The sequence below is a fragment of the Callithrix jacchus genome, chromosome 17 (genome assembly GCF_049354715.1).
Source record: "Callithrix jacchus isolate 240 chromosome 17, calJac240_pri, whole genome shotgun sequence".
Taxonomy (NCBI): Eukaryota; Metazoa; Chordata; class Mammalia; order Primates; family Cebidae; genus Callithrix; species Callithrix jacchus.
In genome coordinates, this window is record NC_133518.1 from 58415181 (window position 1) to 58439711 (window position 24531).

The 24531-nt window shown below is 39.1% G+C and overlaps 1 protein-coding gene across 2 annotated transcripts in view; it reads right to left on the reverse strand.

Moving 5' to 3' along the window:
• EFHB (EF-hand domain family member B) overlaps window positions 1–24531 on the reverse strand; it is a 50496-nt gene that overhangs the window by 12033 nt on the left and 13932 nt on the right. For both annotated transcript variants that reach the window (XM_035277848.3, XM_002807669.6), the window contains exons 5-9: window positions 22807–22917; window positions 12483–12612; window positions 8638–8721; window positions 8001–8068; window positions 3944–4098 (exon numbers count right to left, since the gene is read on the reverse strand). In XM_035277848.3, the coding sequence (XP_035133739.2) occupies window positions 3944–4098; window positions 8001–8068; window positions 8638–8721; window positions 12483–12612; window positions 22807–22917 (548 nt within the window). The remainder of the gene's footprint in view (window positions 1–3943; window positions 4099–8000; window positions 8069–8637; window positions 8722–12482; window positions 12613–22806; window positions 22918–24531) is intronic.

Genomic DNA, 24531 nt, shown 5'->3' on the forward strand with positions numbered 1-24531 from the left:
GAATTGCCATTCCAGTCCAATCATATGGCTCTAGTCCCAACAGGAGGACCCATAAAGTTAAGTTAATGTGCACCACATGTGTTGCTTTCTGGAACATTTTCAGTCTGACAGTGGGATGCACCCTATAGCACAAAAGCTACTCAGCAATGAGCTGTTAGTCAAGGTATTCAATGAACCTTTCTTACACCCTACCATCCATTGTCACATGGTATCATTGAGCATTGGAATGGCCTTCCCAAAAACTGTCCCCCTCTCTCACCAGCTCCTGGCTCTTTGGTCACTCAATGCACCTGTCCCCAGAAAGGACTCATTTCTACCTCAGCTGCTTCCTGAATAGTAATCAGAATAAAAGGGGCAGGGGTTATAAAGACTTATTTTAAAAATGTGGGTTATTGCCATGACCATTCCTGGACATGGTGCATCTTTTCTCCCTCCCACAGCAATCCCGGTACCACCCTTTTGGTAGCAACCAGACATAAAAAGGATTCTAGGAGATTCAGATTTAATTATATTTCAGCCACCTAATTTTCCTGTTGGGTTGACATAGTCCTTAATCATAAATATAAGAACCACTTGGTTGTATATACCTCTCAAAAATCAGTGTGAGAGTTGGGAGCAAGGGCTCACATCTGTAATCCCAGCAACAAGGGAGGCTGAGGCTGGAGGATCACTTGAGGCTCAGAGTTCAAGGCTGCAGTGGCCAATCTCAGCTCCTGCAACTTCCGCCTCCAAAGTTCAAGTGATCTCCTGCCTCAGCTTCCCAAGTAGCTGGGATTACAGGCATGTGCCACCACACCCAGCTAATTTTTGTATTTTTAGTAGAAATGGGGCTTCACCATGTTGGTCAGGCTAGTCTCGAACTCCTAACATCAGGTGATCCACCCTCCTTGACCTCCCAAAGTGCTAGGATTACAGGTATGAGCCACCATGCCCGGCCCATGTTCTCTATTTTCACCTAGACCTTGTGTTTGGAAAGGTCAGGTATAAGAGGGACCAGGGATCTCTTAGAAAAGTTCCAGAGATCTGTTTTATTCTCTTTTATGCCTGACCTTTCCAGACAAAACTTCTAGATGAAAATAGGAGGTAAATGGGAAAAAAGATGAAGTTACAGCTACTGGAATGGGATACACTGATTTTGTGACCATGTGGGGAGAGCAGCAACTGAACTCTTGGAGAGCGAATATCTTACACCCAAGATGTTCTAGGGAGTGAGGGACATCATGATATTTTGTTTTTCAGCCCACTCCTGAAGACTGCATCATAAAGAAAAATGCCTTGGTGCAGCTCTCTCAAACTCCTGGCGACTTAGTTTTAACCAACTGCCAGGCAGTTCTGACCACAATTTGAAGGACATCCTCCTCAACTTTACCAAGAAATCTATTGGAAACAGCAGAGAATGACCCTAGTTACTACACCTCCCACATTAAACACCTTTGGGCATCTTCCCCAGCCCCATTTGCAGTCATTCCACAAGGTGAGCAAATACCACCAGCTGGTGGCATGGACAGACAAGAGCTGGACTTACTGACCTCATGCAGCCCCTCCAAAAACAAGGACTATACACAAGTATTGAACCTAACTGAGAACCCTATAGCCTGGGAGCCAAATTTATTTTAGGAAACTATTCTAGTTTGTTAACAGTGTTTACATATTGACAACAAATGTGCTCCTTAAGTGAGCACAAATCTGCACGTTTAATTAGACAATTAATTAAAAGAGAAAATCATCAGCTGACTTGCATTGCTAAGAACATCTGTCATGAATTACATAGTCTACGATAGCTAGGAGCCAAAATCTCTGATTGCAACTCTGAGTTGTTCATAGTACTTGGGCCTCACTCTACTTCAGTGTTGTGTTACCTATGTTTACCAACTGGCTCTTTGGTGGTGTGGTGGAAGAAAGCCCTGATTTGTAGCAGGTGCTGCATTCCATGGTGTACCTACTCTCGTCATGGTAATTTCTAGCTACCGTTGTGATATCAACTAGCTTGTAAGCTTTCTGCAAATTTAACAATATGCTCTCTCAAGCCAACGTTAGCACACTACTGCTACTCAATGTGTAATTCTTCCTCTAGATTTTCAGTTCCCTAAATGGAATGTCTACACATTATCTGGAATAATACTTGATGTACTATGAGTATTCAATAAATAACAGAATTAATTTCATAAGCCCAGAAGATTAACTTAGAAATCATAGTTTATTTGCTCTGTTGTGTTTTTTTCCATTAAATTAAATGTGGTATCCAATAATATAAGATTTAAATAATCAAAAATTATCCTGCAGCTGTACTAGACCCACATCTTATTACCCTCTCAGAAAAACAGCTCCTTATGGACACTGAACATTATATTGTGCATATTAAAAGTTAACTATTTAAAAGGTATATCAAGGGTGGGTGCAGTGGCTCACACCTCTAATCCCAGCACTTTGGGAAGCCAAGGTGGATGGATCACTTGAGGTCAGGAGTTCAAGACCAGCCTAACCAATATGGTGAAACTCCAGTTCTACCGAAAATACAAAATTAGCCAGATGTGGTGGTGTATGCCTGTAATCCCAGCTACTTGGGAGGCTGAGGCAGGAGAATCACTTAAACCCGGGAGGTGTAGGTTGCAGTGAGCTGAGATCGAGCCACTGCACTCCAGCCTGAGTGACAGAGTGAGACCCTATCTCAAAAAAAAAAAATTAAAATAAAAAAAATACATATAAGGTATATCAGCATTAAATAATTCTCAGTAATTTCCTCCCTGCTTAATTTATCATAAGGAATGTGCCTGATGGTTTACTTAGATAACCAACAGCTATTAGGATGATCATCTTTTCTATAATTACATTTAAAATGAAGAATTCTTAAAAGCAGAGCACTACATATTGTGGCAGGTTCTCTTACTCATGTCACTACCATTATTTATTGAGTTGGCTCCAAGCTTCCTGGTAACCAAAGCCAAAAAGGTATGCATAATCAATACAAAATTCATGCTAACCATAAGATAAAAACCACTTAGATACTTAGATGAAGTATAATTATTTTCTTTGTCCAACTTAGTTTCTTATAAAAGGGATGCATGTGACAAAAATAAAAGCCTCACAGGCATACTAACAAAAAATATGCCATGTTTCAATGGCAGTTTCTTATAGTGCTCCTTAGCATAAGCTAAAGGCAGTGCAGCTTGGTAAAAGCAATTCTGCGAGGGCCTAAAATGATGTGAGAGGTAATTATGTAGCCCTAGATTGATCTGATTTTTTCAAAGAATAAAATTTAGAGTATCTTGAACATTGAATTATCTTACACTCTCAAAACTAAAACCACATACCCTGCTCCCCAGGGAAAAGACACTAAGCTTGACTTGGACCAAGAATGCAGGTACTCTGTGTACATATTCAGATTTAGGTGTAGATTGTCAAGTCTTCCCCAGGGACCCACAGTGCTACCCACTCCCCCTTGCTCCCAGCACACTACAGTTTAATAATCCACAACAGTGGTTCTCAAACTTGAATGTGCATCAGAATCACTAGAGTGCTTGCTAAAATTGCTGGGCTCCATCCCAGAGTTCCTCAGTATATCTGAAATGGGCCTTGTAATGTGCATTTCTAACAAGTTCTCATGTGATGGTGATGGTGGTAGTGGAACCACACTTTGACAACCAATAACCTGCCCAAGGGGTCAGCAAACGTCTTCTGTTAAGGGGCAAATAGTAGATATTTTAGGTTTTGAAGCCCATACTGTTTTTGTTGCTACTACCTAACTCTGCGTTCCTAGTGCAAAAGCAGCCACGGAGAATACTGAAAACAACACAGGCATGATTGTGTTCCAATAAAACTTTACTTACACGAACAGTGGGCTGGATTTGGCCCACAGGCTATAGTTTGCTGACCCCTGATGTACACCAAACTGCTGGGATCTGTAAGCCCAGGCATTACCAAAAAGCTCTCCCCTATAACTGGCCTTGTCATAGTGCCTGAAGGCTGCCAGCAAAGTGTCAAACTTTTGGTAATTAACTTTCTTCAAGTGATGCCGAACTGCTGCAATCAGGGCTCGCTGTCTATCCTTGCCTCGAAGATATTCGCCCGGAAGTCTATTATGGATGAGATCACCAACTCCTTTTGAAGAGAGGGAAAAATATTTTTACATAAATTTAAAGTCTTTCTGTATTATTTCTATCATTTAAAAAGAGAGAGAGAGATCTAGCAACCTCTGTGAATGAAAGAAACATCTAACTCTGACATGATTATGCAGCATGTCAGAAAATCCTTCTGTACTCTAAAAAGGTACATAAATTGATAAAAATTAATATTTCTGTTTTATGTTACCTCTCTGCTCAAGAAGAAAATCTTTAAAAATGAATTTTGTGTGGACATCACCAACTCCCCTCAACTGTCAAGTCTTTTCCTTACACAGTGAAGTCCTTGCTGGACTATCTCTTGGCCATTTGTCTACAATGCAGAGGATTTAAAAGGGAGGGCTGATTCCAGGTGTGCCTCGGAATTGACTAAACTGGGAGAGCCTTGTAAAAATTAAACTCAAATTCTCTGCTCTCTCCTATGTGAGTTTCCAGTTGACTGTCAGTCTCCATATCAAGTTTCCATTTCTTAGTCTTGCTTCCACTCGTGACACCACCAGCAGTGGAGGCCTGCCTCCCTTCACAGCTCCATTAACTAGGAGCCCTGACCCACACCCCAAGTAGAGTTGACCATGCTGCTTCAGATGTGGCAGCTTGATGAATACCACCAGAGGAGACCTCCTGCCTCAGTTCATTTTCCCTAGCCAACCTCCTATCTTCCTGCCAGATCTACTCTCTGCTTTCTCTTTCTCTTTTCTTTCTTTCTTTATTTTTTGAGACAGAGACTCACTCTGTCTCCCAGGCTGGAGTACAGTTACATGATCTCAGCTCCCTGCAACTTCCACTTCCCAGGTTCATGTGAGTCTCCCACCTCAGCCTCCCAAGTAGCTGGGATTACAGGCTCCCACCACCACACCAGGCTAATTTTTGTATTTTTAGTAGAGATGGGGTTTCACCATGTTGGCCAGGCTGCTCTGAAATTCCTGACCTCAAGTGATCTACCAGCCTTGGCCTCCCAAAGTTCTGGGATTACAGGCATGAGCCACCATGCCCTACCAGACTCTCGGCTTTTTTAGAGCAAGGTCCTGCTGGCAGTGGCTGCCAGCAATGGATCAATTTAAGTTGCAACATTGGTTGCTGTTCAGGGCAACTAATATTTGTACCTACTCTGTGTACGGCATATTAGACTGTCGTGTTTCTTTTAAAAGATACTCATAGCCCTGTAATTTGCTTATTTATTTTGCAATCAGGAGCTAATAACGCATATGCCAATAAAAGTCTTATTTTCTAAGGACAGATCCTAAGTACGGGTGAGAAGACCATGCTGATTCCGGGGACAGGGCAAATGCCTCAGATCAAGGCTATCTGAAATGGGATCAGCTACCATCAGACCATTCTAAAGTGGGCAAGACACAAGACAAACTCTGGGAGTGGAATTCAAGTCTGCTAGAAATGATTTTTGACAAACAAGCATAACCTGTTTTCCTCCTTCAGACATAAACCCTTTGAGTGGATATTTCATGTAATGAAGGTCTTCTTTCTATGAGATGGCTCTTTGTTGAGTATCTTTTTATCTTCAGAGGCCTTCCCTCTCCATTAACATCAAAACTAATCATTTGAATTGTTGTTTTTTCAATCCTGTATGCTTTTCCTGCCACAATCCCATCAAGTTTAATTCATGGTGAATGAAACCTATGCTGATACTTTCTTGGCTTGGCCCTAAGAGATTATTTATGAAGCTGATATCAACTCACTTGCCATTACTCAAGAGCCATTTCTAAAAAGCTGAAATCAGAAGTACAAGCTCTGGCCCTAAGAGAGACTTATGACCTAGATACCATACCATGGTAGTCAGAAAAGCTGAGTGGGCTCCACAGTTACACTCTGCCAGCAACCAATTCTCATGATGCATTACTATCCACACGCCCTGGATTCCCCTTCACTCTGCCTCTGCCCTGGTGCATTCTGTAGTTTGGTACAGATTGCACACTTCCTGGAGGCATCTTAATGCAATCAGTAACTCAGATCCTAGGGATGAGGTCTTACTTGTGCAACTGCCTTCATTTCCCTATGTAAGGACAAGAAAGAAATCCAGGCCCAGTATGTGCATGGAAGCAGGCAAACCCAGGAGTTTTCCACAGAATAGTGCTATGAGTTGAGCCCAATCATAGTTATAAAACACCAGAACCCAGAGTTAATCTATGTTCATCTATGAGTTCCAAAAAAATTTCAGAAAGGACTTATATTTCCTTTTCTCAGTTATACCATACAGCACCAAGGCTAGTACTTACACTCACATATTTTTTAAATTATTAGTATAGTCATTTCTTTTCATTTTATAAGACTTTTCATTTATTATTCAATGTATAAATATAAAATCAATCAACCACCAAGAAGTATGCCAGTGTTGTCAAATTGTCAAAATGATTAACTGAGCTTTTTTTTTTTTTTGCTCTGTTGCCCATGCTGGAGTGTGGTGGCATGATCTCAGCTCACAACAACCTCTACCTCCTGGGTTCAAGTGATTCTCCTGCCTCAGCCTCCTGAGTAGCTGGGATTACAAGCACATGCCACCACACCTGGCTAATTATTGTATTTTTAGTAGAGACAGGGTTTCACCATGTTGGCCAGACTGGTCTTGAACTCCTGACCTCAAGTGATCCACCCACCTCAGCCTCCCAAAGTGCTGGGATTACAGGCATAAGCCGCTGTGCCTGGCCTAACTGGGCATTTAATTCATCAATTCATGCTATAAATATTGGTAAAAGATATCCCGAGTGCTGGACCCTGAGGCTCCAATAGACAGCAAGACAGAGCACCCACCAGCAGGAAGCTTGCCCTCAAACAGGCAGAACTTACCATGATTACCTACTACTTTTTCAAGATAGTTGATGGTTTCCTAATCATCCTTTATGCTCTTCAAAAGATATTAAAGCCTCTAAGATGGATAGGCATCCATTAAACATTAGTAATTTATGTAAAAACAGAATCAAAATACAATTTCCTAATGTGGTAATTAATGATGCTCCAAACCACTGTCTTGCATAAGCTCAATAAATACTTATTATATTTGTCAATGAGTAGACTTTAGCTAAAACATTTTTCATAGTGTTTCTTAAACCTTAGTGTGTATAAGAACCTACTGAATGAGACTATCAAGGACATGAGTCACAGGAATGTGAAGATTTAATAAAACTCCCTAGATGATTTTAATGTAGGTAGTCTGCAGCCCATGTTTTGAAAACCACTGATACACAGCCCAATCCTGATAAGCTGTAGCATATTTTTCCCTTTGGATATTTGCTGTTTAGATTCCCTAGAAATAAAGACAAAATCCTAGTAAGTTTCTTCTGCTACTTTATGTATTGATTGATGAATTAACTGATTGGCTAACTGGCTGGCTGGTGGGAAAAGAGTGGTTTTTAATTATGTGGTTGTAGGATACAGTGCTTTCTCATATTTGAATGTGCTCAAAATTCACCCAGAAATATAGTTAAAACGCAGTTTCTGATTCAATAGTTCTGGGATGGGGCCTGAGATTCTGCGTTTCTAAGAAGCTCCCAGGGGATGCCAATACTGGCAGTCTGCAGACCATACTTTGACAAGCAAGGACCTATGACAATACCCAAAGTCATTAAAAAAGCTGCCCCACTTCACTCTGGCTTGTTTACTATTGTCCATATATATTTTTCCTAGATAAAATTCAAAGCCTTAACTACACTTATGGTACTTATTGCAAGGGCTTCCAACTGTACCTATTTCAAACATAATATGAAAACATTTTCTTTCTGTGTCATATACTTTTCTCATTAATGTTAATGTAACATTTTAAGCCTTTAAAATTAGAAGCTTATTAAAGGAGATGGTGAGCTTAACTTCATAACTTGAGACTTTCTTGCTGTTTGTTTGGGGGTTTTTTATGGAGAAAGTGTGTATATTTACCATACTCCTCAGGACGGAGACAAGCTCCAAATGTGAAGTCTGAGGGAACATTCATTGTTTCTGCAATGCTATCAAAGAAAACAAATCCTTAGTTAAAATACCCACCACATGGCATCCCCAGAATTTAAAATATGTTTGCCATATGTTCTTAGTAGCCTATATTTTATCTTATAACCAAACTATGAAGATCAAATAAAAGTTCCCCAATAGATCTTTTGTCTGATCTTCCACTTCCATTAACATTGACTGAATGCTTTCACCCTCTTTCAAGAGACCAGAATTACAAAGAAAAAACAGAACACGTTCAAAGCAAAATTACCAAAGCATAAATAGAAAGCAAAGACAGACAGGAAAGACAAAGAAAAATGTAAACACAGTAAGTTAAATCTCTGATATCCCAGAAACAATGCTTTATGCAAAATTATCCCTCTCTCTTCCCCAGTGCCTTATGCATTTTGGAGTACTCACAGCTTTCCTGGAATCCCAAATTCTATAGACATAACAGATTAACTGATTAACAATAAAATAACCATTTTCTTATTTAATAGATAGAATAGGCACACCAACAGTTACCACAAGATTACTTTTTAAATTCTATGCAAAGAAATTATCAATTTGAAGTTAATCATTAACTTACGGATCTAAAACTCTTCCAAGTTTATGTTGAAACTTTTCTTTGAAATTATCCACTCTTTTGGATACAAACTTAGTTCCCCTTTTCCTGCAGAATTAGAACATCATCAGGTATCTCTATTACTTAAAGTATTCTTGGCTGCCAAACATACGTAAGGTGAAGAATACCATGGTATCATTAGGCCTTCAAGAAACAAATGTAGTTTCAAAAGAAACTCTCTGCTAAAAAGAAAGTTTTGTTTGGTCATTTGTTTTTTCATTTACACTAAAATAAAAATAAACCTTGATTAATTAATAAGGTAAGCAAACAATATTTTTAATAAATAAAAACAAGGTGTTAATATCACTATTGTAAGTGTAGCTCCCGGCCAGGCACAGTGGCTTACCCCTGTAATCTCAACACTTAGGGAGGCTGAGGTGGGCAGATCACTTGAGCTCAGGAGTTTGAGACCAGCCTGGGCAATATGGCAAAACCCTGTCTCTTAAAAAAAAAATACCAAAACTAGCCGGGCGTGGTGACATGCACCTGTAGTCCCAACTACTCGGCAGGCTAAGTTAGGAGGATCGCTTGAGCCTGAGAGGCTGAACTGAGATTATGCCACTAGACTCCAGCCTGGGTGACAGAATGAGACCATATCTCAGAAAAAACAAAATAAAATAAAGTAAGTATAGCCCGTTAAATTGCTAGAAAGAAATTAAGCATTAGGCCAGGCGCAGTAGTTCATGCCTATAATCTCAACACCTTAGTAAGCTAAGGCAGGAGAATCAATTGAGGCCAGGAGTTTGGGACCAGCCTGGGTAACATAGTGAGATCCTGTCTCTACAAAAAATAAAAATAAAAAAAATTAAGCATCAGATAAATAAATAACCAAAGGATATAAACAAATAACTCACATCTAGTAAGCAAATGCATGAAGAATTTATAATACTCTATAGTAATAAAAGAACAAAGTGCCACTTCTAACCTAGCAAACAAGCAAATATATAAAAATATATTGAGAGAGATAATATCTAACTCTGGCAAAAAGTATGGTAGAAGACTTATAGATTGTAGTGCAAATTCCTACAATGCTTTTGAAAATAATTGAGCAATATGAATCAAAAAGCATAAAAGTATTCATGCCCTTTTATCCACATCTGGGAACCAATAATAATGATATAATCCAGATAGCAACTAAAATTTATAAAAGAGGCTGGGTGGAGTGGCTCACATCTGTAATCCCAAAACTTTGGGAGGCTAAAGTGAGTGGATCACTTGAGGTCAGGAGTTCGAGACCACCCTGACCAACATGGTGAAACTGGCTCTACTAAAAATACAAAATTTAGCAAGGTGTGGTGCATGCCTGTAATCCCAGGAACTTGGGAGGCTGAGGCAGGAGAGTCACTTGATCCTGGGAGTCAGAGGCTGCAATGAGCCAAGATCATGCCACTGCACTCCAGCCTGGGCAACAGAGTAAGCCTGTCTCAAAAAATATATATAGAGAAAAGTTATACCTACAAAAATGTTTATAGCCTCATTGACTATATTAGAAGAATCAAAATGTTCAATTGTGGAGGGTGATTAAATTATATCACGTTAATAAGAATACACTGCATGAATTTTCAATGCTGGCATATACAGCAATATATAATTACTTTATGTAACGTGGAAAACAGGATATAAAATGGGATTGCACTCTGGTGAAAACTATGCAAAAATCTACCTAGGAAGCCACACTAGGAAAAAATACATTAAAATGATAATATTGGTTGAATTAAAGTGAACAGGATTATGAGTGATTTTATTTTGCCAGTTTTCTGTAAAATAATTTTGTGACTTCTACCGCTGTGATTAAATGAATAAAATTTTTTTTAAAACTTGTAAAATTACAACACTACTATTTAATAACATTAAAATTAATAAATTCTCTATTGTTTTGCTAAGACTAAAGACAATGAAATTATTACATTCTTAAACTCCATTTGCTTTTCAAAGTATCTCCAGTACTATTGAACTACTGAGCTGAATGCATTTCTGGAGAAGAGTGACACTCTGTGGAGAAACAAAAGAAGAAATGTAAGTAATTAATCTCATTTCTTCATTTCCTTCCCATTTGTTGGCAGGGGTGGAGTAGGAAAAATGTAGGGGGAGTCAGAATAAATCAATGCCATTTAGGGCTATAACAAACAGAGGAACTCCACAGGATAGGTGAATTATAATTAAACCAATAACATATAAAGAGCTCAGAATTTTGCCTCTATGACTGAAAGCTGTTATTGTCACAGAGACAAAATAGGCAAAAGAGTGAGGCAGTTTGGACATCTGCAGGAATGCCAAGTTTGCGTGCATGGTGAGCCTATGGAAACCTAGGGGGACGTTGTCTCCTTTAAAAAGGGCAGAGTTCAGAACAAATCTACCCCTATCATTGGCAAATATGAATGTAAGCCCCATGCATTAGTTTCATGTGGTTTCTATAACAAATTACCAAAACCTGGTGGCTTTTGAAATGTATTCTCTCACAGTCCTGGAAGCCAGAAGGCTGAAATCAAAGTGTCAGCAAGGCCACATTTCTTCCAACAACTCTAGGGGAGAATTCATTTCTTGCTTTTTTTGTTTTTTCCCTAGAAATGGGGTCTCAATATGTTGCCCAGGCTAGCCTCAAGCTCCTTGGCTCAAGCCATGTTCCCACCTCAGCCTCCCAAAGTGCTGGGACTACAGGCATGTGCCACCACACCCAGCCTGTTACTTGCTTCTTCCAAAGTCTGACGGCTCTTGGCATTACTTAGCATTACTTGGTTACAGGCACATGACACCAATTTTTATCTCCATCCTCACATACCTTCCCTTCTGCATGTCTTTTCTTCTTGTGTATCAGATCTTCTTCTGCCCCTCTATGGATACTGACCATTGGATTTAATTCCCACTCAGGTACTCCAGAATGATCTCTTCACCTCAAGATACTTAATTACATCTACAAAGACCCTTTTTCCACACAAAGTAACATTCATAGGTTCTGGGCATCAGGACATAGACATGTCTTTTTGGGGAGGGTGGCGAGGTACCAGTATTTACAATTTTCAACCCATGGCATCAGTGTCCACAATCTTCTGATTTTTTTAAGCATAACAAGAAACCTAGATTTTTATGAGCAATCTTCCAAAGTGTGTGTGTTAGCTCAGATATAAAATATAATACAGGAAATGAAAAACTAAGGATCCAATTTTGTTTCCTAGGGAAGTAGTTTATATGGAATGAAGACATAAAAAGGTCACAATTTGAAAAAGTTGAGTCTGATGCTCAGGTGCCCAAATAACTATTCAACAAAGCTGAATAACAAATGTCAGGTCAAGACAGGAAGTTGGCTCATGCCTTTATGCCCAGCTATTCAGAAGGCTGAGGTGGATAGCTTGAGTTCAAGAGTTCAAGGTTGCAGTGAGCTATGACAGCCCTACTGCACTCCAGCCTGGGCAATAGAGCAAGACACTGTCTCATAATAAAATAGACAAGTAAATAAATTTCAAGTTAATTATAATTGTCTTAGTAGAGTTTTGAAAGTCCATTGTATTTAAGAAACACAATAAAGTTGATCCCAGAGAATTAAAACATGCATATAGGTCTTTATGTTTGCTTGTAACTTCAGAATAAAAACAGCTAAAAGAAAAAAAGGTATCATTTTTACCTCTGTAGAAACTAGATTAGATGGGTGTCAGAAGTGAAATATATTACACTATTTTTTCTATTTTTTTCTAATAATTTTGTTTGAACCATGTCATTGTATTACCTCTTCAAAAAGTAAATTTTAAAAATCAACTTTTCTTTAAGTCCAAATGTCTAATACTTGTTCCTGAGCACAATGTAATTAAACTTACATCTGTAGTTCATGGAGCCAATACAAAGATTTAGCCATGGCTCTTCCATCATTAAAATGTGGTGTTGGTACTCCATACACATTAAACCTATGGAAACTTGATGGGTTATACTTTCGGTTCTTTGCCTCTCCTGTGGGGAAAAAAAAGGAAGACTTACGACTTAAGCAACACAATCTTATCTTGCAAGACACACGTTATATTCTCATTTACATTGAAAATGAGAATGAGACAAAAAATGAAATTGTAACAGTGTGGGAATTGCACAGATTTAGCTACAGACTACAGAAGCATTCCCCCACGTGAGCTGGGAGACTGGTGGGATGCTATACACAACAATTCTTTGTGTCAATATTTGAAAAACTATGTGTATAAATTCCCAAAGACTCATTCAAAAAGCTGTTAGAAGTAATTAATTTGGTTGGGCACAGTGGTTCATGCCTGTAATCCCAGCACGTTGGGAGGCCGAGACTGGTGGATCACTTGAGGCCAGGAGTTCGAGACTAGTCTGGCCAACATGGTGAAACCCTGTCTTCTCTAAAAAGACAAACCTTAGCTGGTCATGGTGGCACCTGTAATCCCAGCTACCTGGGAGGCTGCGACACAAGAATCGCTTGACCCCAGGAGGCCGAGCATGCAGTGAGCCAAGATCACACCACTGCACTCCAGCCTGGGCAACAGAGTGAGGCTCTTTCTCAAAAAACAAAAGAACTAATAAATGAAGTAAAGTCGAAAAATACAAAATCAACACATAAAAATCCATGGCATTTCTACAAAAAATAACAACCTATACAAAAAAGAAATCAAGAAAACAATTCAATTTATGATAGCATTAAAAAATAAGATACTTAGGAATGAACTTAACCAAAGAGGTAAAAGACCTGTATACTGCAAACTATAAAACAATGATAAAAGATATTGAAGAGGACACAAATAAAATGAAAAGACATTCTATGCTCATTCATCGGAAGAATTAATTTTCTTAAAATGTTCACACTATCCAAAGCAAAATACAGATTCAATGTGATCCCTATCAAAATTCCAATAGCATTCATCACAGAAATAAAAAAAAAAAATCCTAAAATGTACATAGAAACACAAAAGATTCTGAATAGCCAAAGTAATTATTAGGAAAAAGAAAAAAGTTGGAAGCATCACAAATTCTGATTTAAATTCTGTTACAGATCTATAGTAATTAGAATAGTATGGTACTGCGTAAAAACAGACATACACCTGGCCAACATAGTGAAACCCCATCTCTACTAAAAATACAAAAAATTAGTCAGGCATGGTGGTTGGCGCCTGTAATCCCAGCTACCCAGGAGGCTGAGGCAGGAGAAACACTTGAACTCAGGAAGTAGAGGTTGCAGTTAGCTGAGATCACACCATTGCACTCCAGCCTGGGCAGCAAGAGCAAAACTCCGTCTCAAAAAAAAAAAAAAAAAAAAAAAAGAAACGTTGAAATAAAGATATTCAGTCTCACTAGTAATTCAAATAATGTAAATAAAAACAGTAAATGTCTTGTGACAAGAAATATAATTATATTGAAGTAACAAGAAATTATATATATAGTTAAGCAAAAATAAAGAAGATTGGCAGAGCTCATTATTGGGAAGGGTGTGGAGAAATGGATATTCTCATACATTGGGTCTAAGCGCAAATTGGGCAGTAATTTGAGCTGCTGGTTTGGCTCTAAGAGTAAAAACTTCAGACTCTCAGAAATCTAGGAATGTAACCTAAGGAAATAGCCAATCACATTTACAAAGGTATATAGACAATATATTTTCATAATAGTGAAAATATAATGTAGATACATGAAAAGACATTCCAAAATATTTCATAAGACAAAAAAAGCAAAAGGAAACGTATGATGTGGAACAAAAAGAACATATATACTGATACATATGAAAGTCCAAAGAAAAACATCTATGAAAGCATCATCAGCAGGGTGTGGTGGCTCACGACTGTAATCCTAGCACTTTGGGAGGCCAAGGCAGGTGAATCACCTGAGGTCAGGAGTTTGAGACCAGCCTGACCAATATGGTGAAACCTGTCTCTATTACAAATACAAAAATAAGCTGGGTGTGGTGGCAGGCACCTGTAATCCCAGCTACTCAGGAGGCTGAGGCAAGAGAATTGCTTGAACCCAGTGGGCAGAGGTTGCAATGAGCTGAGACGGCCCCACTTCACTCCAGCTTGGGGTGAAAGAGTGAAACTCCATCTCAAAAAGAAAAAAGAAAAAGTATTATCTGTGTGAGATTGAGAATTGTGAAAATTTTTTTGTATATTGTATATTTCTATATAGCTTTCATTTTATAAAAGTATCATTTTAGCAATGATTAAAATTAAGTTACTTTAAAGTATTAAGTATATTTCAAATGTTGTAGACACATATTTATTGCTTTTTAAATATTATTTAAGTAAAATATTTAAAATATCTAGAGCAGGCTCCCTAAAAGCATGGAGAGTATTATCCCATTTATTTAATGCTGAATGATTTAATGGCTCAATGGATGGGGGTTAGAAAAAGTGTTCAGAGAGAGGAAGTGGAGCAAGATGGCAGAATAGAAAGCTTCACTGATCATGTCCCAGTCCCCTGTACCAGACCCACACCTGCCCCCAACCGCCCTGCAAGGACACCAAGTTGACAACTATCTATACAGAATGAGTGCCCATGTCAAAAATCAGGTGGATACCTGGTTTTACTTCATAAGTACCTGGTTTTAACTTCATAGCACTGAAAAAAAAAAAGAGGCACTGAAGATAGACAGAAAAAATAGTTTTGAATCGTGGACACCACCCCTCCCCAACCCTGGCAGCAGCAGAGTGGTTGAAGAGCTTCTTCTGGCACCAGGACAGGGAAAACAGCAATTGTGAGGTGTTGAACTCAGTGCTGTCCTGTTAGAGCAGAAAGGAAAAGTGAACCAAACCCACCAATGCCTGTCCACAGAGGAAGCATTTAAATCAGCCCTACCAAAAAAGGAGTTGCCAATCCCAGTAGTCCAAACTTGAGTGCCTGCAAACCTTGCCACCCAGGGCTACAGCACTGTGTCTCCAAGTAACCTTGAAAGACAGTCTAGGCCATGAGGACTGAAACAACTGTTAGAGCAGAACCAGGCCCAGAGACAGTGGACTGAGGGAGATGGTGGGGGCAGGATACGTGTCATACTGGGACACCAGCTGGGGCAGCCAAGGAAATACTGGCATTGCCCCTTCCCTAACCCCAGGCTGCACAGCTCATTTACAGCTCCAGAAGGGACCCCTTCCTTCTGCTTGAGGTGAAGAAAGGGAAGAGCAGGGAAGACTTCACCTTGCATCTAGGATACCACCTTAGTCACAGCAAGATAGGGCACTAGTGGGACTCAGGAGGCCTCTGTTCCAGGACTTGATTCACAGATGACATTTCTAGTCACATCCTGGGCCAGAAGGGAGCCCACTACCTTAAAGGAAAGAACCCAATCCTGGCAGCATTCATCACCCGCTAAATGAAGAGCTCTTGGGACCTGAATAACCAGCTGCAATACCCAGTAGTACATCAAGGGCATTGGGTGAGCCTCAAAGACTTTCTGGCTTAAGATGACACTCAGCACCTTACCAGCTATGGTAGCTATGGAGCAAAACTCCTTCTGCTTGAGAAAAGCAAAGGGAAAAGTAAAGGGGACTTTGTCTTACACCTTGGGTACCAGCATGGCCACAAGGTTGTAGAGCACCAAGCAAGCTCTTAAGATTCCCGATTCCAGGACTTGGCTCTTGAATAGCATTTCTGGACCTGCTCTGGGCAAGAGGGGAACCCAATTCCCAGAAAGGTAAGTTCCAGGCCATTAACCACAAGCTGACTTAAGAGACCTTGGGCCTTAAGAGAACACTGGTGATGGTCTGGCAGTATTCCTTGTGGCCTGGGGTAGCGGTGGCTACCTAGTGAGGCTCCTCTGCCTTTGGGAAGGGGAAGGAAGAGTGGGAAAGACTGTGTCTTGTGGTTTGAGTGCCAGCTCAGCTGAAATACAGTAGAATACCAGGTAGACTTCTAAGGTTTTTTACTCTAATCCCTGATTCCAAGATGGTACTTCTGGACCCACCCAGGGCCTGGGTGATCTCACCACCCTGAAGGAAAAGACACAGCTCTGGCTGGCTTTGCCTCCTGTTAACTGTAGAGTCCCAGGACCTTGAGTGAACATAGGCTGCAGCCAGGGGGTGAGTACAGCAAGACTTTAGTGAGGCCCAATGCTACACTAGCTTCTAGTCTGAGCCAACACAGTCAGCTGTGGTGGACACAGGTGTACTTGTGTCATTCAACCCCCAACTTTAGGTGGCTTAGAACAGAGAGAAAGACTATATGTTAGGGAGAATGTAGGGAAGAGAACATGAGGCTCTGCCTGGTAACCCAGGAAATACTCCTGGATCTTGTCCAATTCCATCAAGACAGTACCTCTACAAGTTTGCAAAAACCACAGTGTTACTGGGCTTGGAGTACCCCCTAAAGCAGATACAGCTTAGATCACAATACCCAAGTCCTTTCAAATATCTGGAAAGCTTTTCCAAGATGAACGGGTACAAATTAGCACAGACAGAACTACAGTAAACATCTAAGTGTTCAATGCCAGACACCAAGGAACATCTACAAGCATCAACACCATCCAGGAAAACATGACCTCACTAAATAAACTAAATAAGGCACCAGGGACAAATCACAGAGAAACAGAGCTATATGTCCTTTCAGACAGAGAATTCAAAATAGCTGTGTTGAGGAAACACAAAGAAATTTAAGATAACACAGAGAAGGAATTCAGTAAATTTAAGAAAGAAGCAGAAATAATTAAAAAGAATCAAGCAAAGGCCAGGCATGGTAGCTCATGCGTGTAATCCCAGCCCTTTGAAGGCCAAAACAGGTGTATCACTTGAGGCCACGAGTTCGAGATCAGCCTGGCCAACATGATAAAACCTTATCTCTACCAAAAATACAAAAATTAGTCAGGCATGATGGCACCTGTAATCCCAGCTACTGGGGGGGGCTGAGGCAGGAGAATCACTTGAACCCGGGAGGTGGAGGTTGCAGTGAGCCAAGATCACACCACTGTACTCCAAGGTGGGCAACAGAGAGAGACTCTGTTTCAAAAACAAACAAACAAACAAACAAAAACAAAAAGAATCAAGCAGAAATTCTGGAGCTGAAAAATTCATTTGACAAACTTAAAAGTACATCAGTCTCTCAACAGCAGAATTGATCAAGCAGAAGAGTTAATGAGCTTGAAAAGAGGCTATTTGAAAATACAATCAGAGAAGACAAAAGAAGAAAAAAAACTAAAGGATATAGAAAAATAGTCTCAAAGGGTCAAATCTAAGAGTTATTGGCCTTGCCAAGCATGGTGACTCACATTTGTAATCCCAGTACTTTGGGACACCAAGGTTCAAAGATCGTGTGAGCCCAGGAATTCAAGACTAGCCTGGGAAACATAAAGAGACTAAATTTATTTTTTTTAATTTATTACTTTTTTAAAAAATTTATTGCCCTTAAAGAGAAAATAGAGAAAGAGATAGGAGTAGAAAGTTTATTCAAAGGGATAACAGAGAACTTCTCAAACCTAGGAAAGACATCAATATCCAAGTACAAGAAGGTTATAGAACACCAAGCAGATTTAACCCAAAGAAGACAACCTCAAGACACTTAATAATTAAACTCCCAAAAGTCAAGGATGAAGAAAGGATTCTAAAAGAAGTCTGAGTAAAGAAACAACATACAATAAAGAAATCTGACAGCAGACTTTTCAGTGGAAACTTTACAGACCGGGAGAGAGCACCATGACATATTTAAAGTGCTGAAGGAAAGAAAGTTTTACCCTAGAATAGTGTGTCTTATCTGGTGAAAATATCCTTCAAACATGATGAAGAAATACTCTCCGAGGCAAAAAAAAATTTTGAAAAAAAAAGCAGAGGGATTACATCAATACCAGACCTGTCTTAAGAAATGCTTAAGGGAGTACTTCAATCAGAAAGGGAAAAAAAAATAATGAATAATGAATAATCACTTGAAGGTGCAAAACTAACTGTAATAGTAAGCACACAGATAAACACAGAATATTATAACACTTTAACTGTGGTATCCAAACTACTCTTATCCCAAGTAGATAGACTAAACAATGAACCAATCCAAAATAATAACTACAACAACTTTTCAAGACATAGAGATTATAAGAAGATATAAATAGAAACAACAGAGTTCAAAAGCTTGGGGGACAAAAGGCATAGGGTTTTTATTTTTTCTTGTTTTTTTATGCAAATAGTGTTAGGTCATTATCAGGTTAAAATAATAGGTTTAAGATAATATTTGCAAGTCTCAGGAGATTTATCTCTGGGACCCAAGTATTTTTCAACATACGCAAATCAATCAATGCGATATATCATATCAAAAGAATGAAGGATAAAAAACCATATGATCATTTCAATTGATGCTGAAAAAGCATTTGATAAAATTCAACATCCCTTCATACTAAAAGCTCTCAACACACTGATGTAGAAGGAACACACCTCAACATAAAAGCCATATACAACAGACACCCAGCTAGTATGATACTGAATGGGGAAAAACTGAAAAGTTCTTCCTTCATACTGAAAGTCCAAGCTAAAGCAATCTGACAAGAGAAAGATATAAAGGGCACCCAAATTGGGAAAGAGGCCAAATTATCCTTATTTGCAGATAATATGATCTTATATTTAGAAAAATCTAAAGACTCCACAAGAAAACTATTAGAAGTGACAATTTCAATAAAGTTATAAGATACAAAATAAACATTAAAAAATCAGTAGCATTTCCATATACCAACAGTGAACAATGTAAAAAAGAAATTTAAAAAGTAATCCCAGGTCAGTCGAGGCAGCTCATGCCTGTAATCCCAGCACTTTGGGAGACCAACATGGGTGGATCACCTGAGGTCAGGAGTTCAAGACCAGCCTGACCAACATGGAGAAACCTCGTCTCTACTAAAAATACAAAAATTAGCCAGGCATGATGGCGGGAGCCTGTAATCCCAGCTACTTGGGAAGCTGAGGAGGGAGAATCAGAAGCCAGGAGGTGGAGGTTGCAGTGAGCTGAGATCATGCCACTGCACTCTAGCCTGGGTGACACAGCAAAACTGTCTCAAAAACAAAAAGAGAGGAAATCAGTATATCAGAGAGATATATGCACTCCTGTGTTTGTTTCAGCACTGCTAACAATGGCTAAGATTTGGAAGCAGCCTATGAATCCATCAACAGATGAATGGATAAAGTAAAGATGAATGTATAAAGAAAACAGGATACATATATACAATGGAGTACTATTCAGCCATAAAGAAGAATGAATTCCAGTCTTTTGCAACAACAGGGATGGAACTGGAGATCATTATGTTAAGTGAAATAAGCCAGGCACAGAAAAAAAACATTGCATGTTCTCATTTAATTGTGGGATCTAAAAATAAAAACAATTGAACTCATGGAAATAGAGTAGAAGGATGATTACCAAAGGCTGAGAAAGATAGTGGCAGTGGGAGAGGAAAAAAAAAATAGAAAGAATGAATAAGACCCACTACTTGATAGCACATTAGGGTGACTATAGTCAGTAATAACTTAATTGTACATTTTAAAATAACATAAAGAGTATAATTGTATTGTTTGTAACTCAAAGTATAAATGCTTGAGGGGATGGATATACCATTCTCCAAGATGCACTTATTTTCACGTTGCATGCCCATGTCAAAACATCTCATGTACCCCATAAATATATATACCTACTCTGTACCCAATAAAAGAAAAATAACAATGTTTAAAATGATCAACTTCTCAACTGTAGTTATCTCTAGCTAATGGGATTTCAAGGTTACATTTACTCTTTCTTCATTTGTTAATATTTAAATTTTATGCAATTATAATATATTTTTGTAATAAAAAATAAATGTACTTTCCTTATGAGGAAAAAATTAAGACAATATTTAAAAGATCATATTCCACAACTTTTCAAGAGGCCAATGAAACTTACATAAAAATCAGCAAATGAAGGGAATTATAGTCATGTTATGGTTCATTAGAGCTCTTTTAAATATTAAAAAAACAGACTTATTTTTCTCAGACTGTCAAATGCTTATAAGGAATCTCATTATAGGCTGTCTACACAGTGTACATATTTATGGACATAGTTCTTTTTATTTTTTATTTTATTTTGAGACAGGGTCTCACTCTTGCCCAGGCCTGGAGTGCAGTGGCACAATCATGGTTCACTGCAACTTGGAACTCCTGGGCTCAAGCAATCCTCCCATCTTAGACTCCCAAGTAGCAGCAACTACAGGTATGTGCCACCATGCCTGGCTAACTTTTTAATTTATTTTTTATAGATACAGGTTCTCACTATGTTGCTCAGGCTGGTCCTCAAACTCCTGGGCTCAAGCGATCCACCTGCCTCGGTCTCCGAAAGTGCTGGGATTACAAGAGTGAGCCACTGTGCCCAGACCAAAGTTCTTTTGAAAACAATTAAAGAGCATTGGATTAGACAGTGCAATAAACATGAAACTTTTTCAAATGTGAATAAAATATTTTGACAAGACAGAGAAGGAAGAAAGGAGGAGAAAAACAAAAGAGAGGAATGGGCTAGGGAAGTAGAAGGGTAAAGCTCTAGAGAGAAGTCAAGACCATAAGAAGGAATATGGTGTCTGCACGGATGGCAACGGGGCATTGTGAGAGTAGAGACCATCTTAGACAATCTGGAAACATGTTCGGGAATGTAAAGAACCAGTAGATACTTCCTTATTGCTGACAAAAAAGAAGAAAGGAAAAAAAAGGAGAGGAATGGAGATGGGAGGGAGAGGGGAGGAGAAGGAAAGGGGAGGGGAGTAGAGGGGAGGTGAGGGGAGAGGAGGGGAGGGGAGGGGAGAAAGAGGGGGAGTGAGGAAAATAACACACATCAGCTATGAAAGAAGCGAATGGCAGACTCCAGAGAGTGAAGCAATGGGGATGAGAGGCTATAAACAAAAAATTGGAAGGAAGAGCATAGAAAGAGAGTCTAGTGTCAGACAGCAGTGGAGGAAAAAAAGTAAAGAAACAAGGAGCAAAAAAGAATGGGTGCTGTGCTGCAGTGAACCGCAGCTCTTCTAGCTAATGAAGATTGAGTTTATGAACGATGCACGATCCGTAGACTTTCTCAGGACATGTATCGGAGTCTACTTTTCAATCCTTTATTGTATCAAGACTTTACTTAGCATCAACATATTGGCAATTGAGTTTTATTTATAGCACTATAAAAATCGAATGCCTTTAAGTTGTGCTATGGAATAATTCTAGTAATATGCTACTACTAGACATGAAACTTTAAGTCAGGATCACTGAATAATAATAATAATAATAATAATAGTATCTAATAATTATGAGCCCTAACTATGTTCCAGTGCTATGTTAAGCTTCTGGCATCTACTCAATCCTCACAGAATTACTATATCCATTTAAGAGATAAGAAATGTGTAATGATCAAATAAGTAAATTGCCCAAGTTTTAAAAGATAGTAAATGGAAAAAGGGGAAAAAAAAAGATAGTAAATGGATGAGCTAGGATTTGAACCTGATCTATTTAAAAATGTGTGAACTTGACCATCACCCAATATTCTTTATATAAAATTAAGCATTTAGAATAAGTCTTTTGAGTCAAGTGCAGTGGTACATGCCTGTAATCCCAGCACTTTGGGAGGTCAAGATGGAAGCATCGCTTGAGCTCAAGAGTTTGAGACCAGCCTGGACAACATATGAAGACTTCATCTCTATTTAAAAACGCAAAAAATTAAAGGCTGGGCATGGTGGCTCACACCTGTAATCCTAGCACTTTGGGAGGCCAAGGTGGGTGGATCACCTGAGGTCAGTAGTTCAAGACCAGCCTGACTATCATGGTGAAACCCCATCTTAAAAAATAAAAACAATTTTTAAAAATAAAAAATAAATTTTAAAAACTCAAAAAATTAGCCAGGCATGGTAGTGCACACCTGTAGTTCCAGCTGTTCAGGAAGCTAAGATAGAAGGATCTCTTGAGCCTAGGAGGTGGAGGCTGCAATGAGCCATGATCATACCAGTGCACTTCAACCTGGGCAACAGAGAGACCCCTGTCTAAAAAAAATTTAAATAAAAAAATTTTTTAAACCATAAGTATATGCAGTACATGTTTTCCCAGCTACCATTGTTTATGACCTTATGAATAATATTGTATTAATCACCTATTATATGCCAGGCATTTAACTTGATGTACATTATCTCTTTTATTCGTCTTCACAAATCTGAGAGTCCCACATCTTCAGGCCCATTTGGCATTGGAAGACACTTACCTGCATAATAATCATTGTGAGAAACAACATACAAATCATGTCCTTCATTTCCTTCTTCAAATACTTTTTCATAGGATTTTGGTGGATTCACCACATCTTTAGCAGAGTATTCTGAAAGAAGAATTAATAAAATCAGTTTCAAGGTATTTTTTAATCTATTATACAGTCAACTTATATTGACTGGAACAAATGAGAGATTAGATATGCTGGATGCAAGGCTACAGAGACAGCTTGAGAGATCACAAAGCCAACATAAACGATTTATCAAGAAAGGGAAGCCCACTTGACCTGGCTCACCCCCCCAGAAGTCTAAAGAATATTAGAACTCTGTTATCAGTTGGCTGGGCCCAGTGGCTCACACATGTAATCCCAGCACTTTGGGAAGCCAAAGAGGATGGATCACCTGAAGTCAGGAGTTCGAGACCAGCCTGGCCAACATGACGAAACCTCATCTCTATTAAAAAAAAAAAAAAAAAAATACGAAAAAAATATTCCAGCCTTCCAGCCTGGTCAACATAGTGAAACCCCATCTCTAACTAAAAATACAAGAATTAGCCAAACGTGGTGGCACGTGCCTGTGATCCAAGGTATACTCTACTTGGGAGGCTGAGGCAGGCGAATTGCTTGAACCCGGGAAGCGGAGGTTGCAGCGAGCCGAGATTGTGCCACTGCACTCCAGCCTGGGCAACAGAGTAAGACTGTCTGAAAAAAAAAAAAAAAAGAACTCTATTATCAGTTAACTGTCTAGTTGTGGTAAGCCATGTTCCAGTATAATTTTTATTTTAGTTTGCTGCAGGCTCTCAAGATGATCTCAACAAATCAGAATCACAATTTAGGACCCCTCATGCCCTGTAGGGTAGCCATGGTTTACATTTTCGCAGTTGGAAATGGAAGCAAAAATCTTCTGTCTGTTTTGATCTGAATCTCTATTTCCAGGCCAGGCACGGTGGCTCAGGCCTGTAATCTCAGCACTTTGGGAGGTCAAGGTGGGTTGATCATCTGAGGTCAGAAGTTCGAGACCAGCCTGAGCAACACAGTGAAACCCTGTCTCTACTAAAAATACAAAAATTAGACAGACGTGGTGGCACACACCTGTAACATCAGGTGCTCAGGGGACTGAGGCAGGAGAATCGCTTGAACCTGGGAGGCAGAGGTTACAGGGAACTGAGATCACTACACTGCACTCCAGCCTGGGCAACAGAGTGAGACTCCATCTCAAAATAAATAAATAAATAAATAAATATGAATTTGTGTCCTCAATGTAGCCAGAGGTACCAGGGAAATCACTGGAACCAGGAAGAAATTCTTCTATTGGTCCTAAACCTAGAAAAGATGTTGGTTTAATAGCTGTATTCCCATGACTAGTGGTACCCAGTTTTATGTACAGTGAATAATTTTGTTTTTACTGTTTTAGATAATAATTTGTAAATGTAACCCCATTTACAATTTTACTCTTCCCTTTTGACCTAACAACATAGATTAAGAAATTTCCCTTCTTTTGGCCTTTCTGCTAAGAATTGAGGTATATAAACTGATAGTTAAGAATACAGAAGATGATTCCATTCAAAATAATCCTGTAAAGCAGAACTTCTTTTTGATATATGAACCATTACACGTAATAATACACATATACACGTGTTTTTAAAACATTGCTCCTTTTATATATTTAAATAAGGCACACTTAGAGAATACTTCCCACATTAAACAAACTACTCCTAGGTAGCA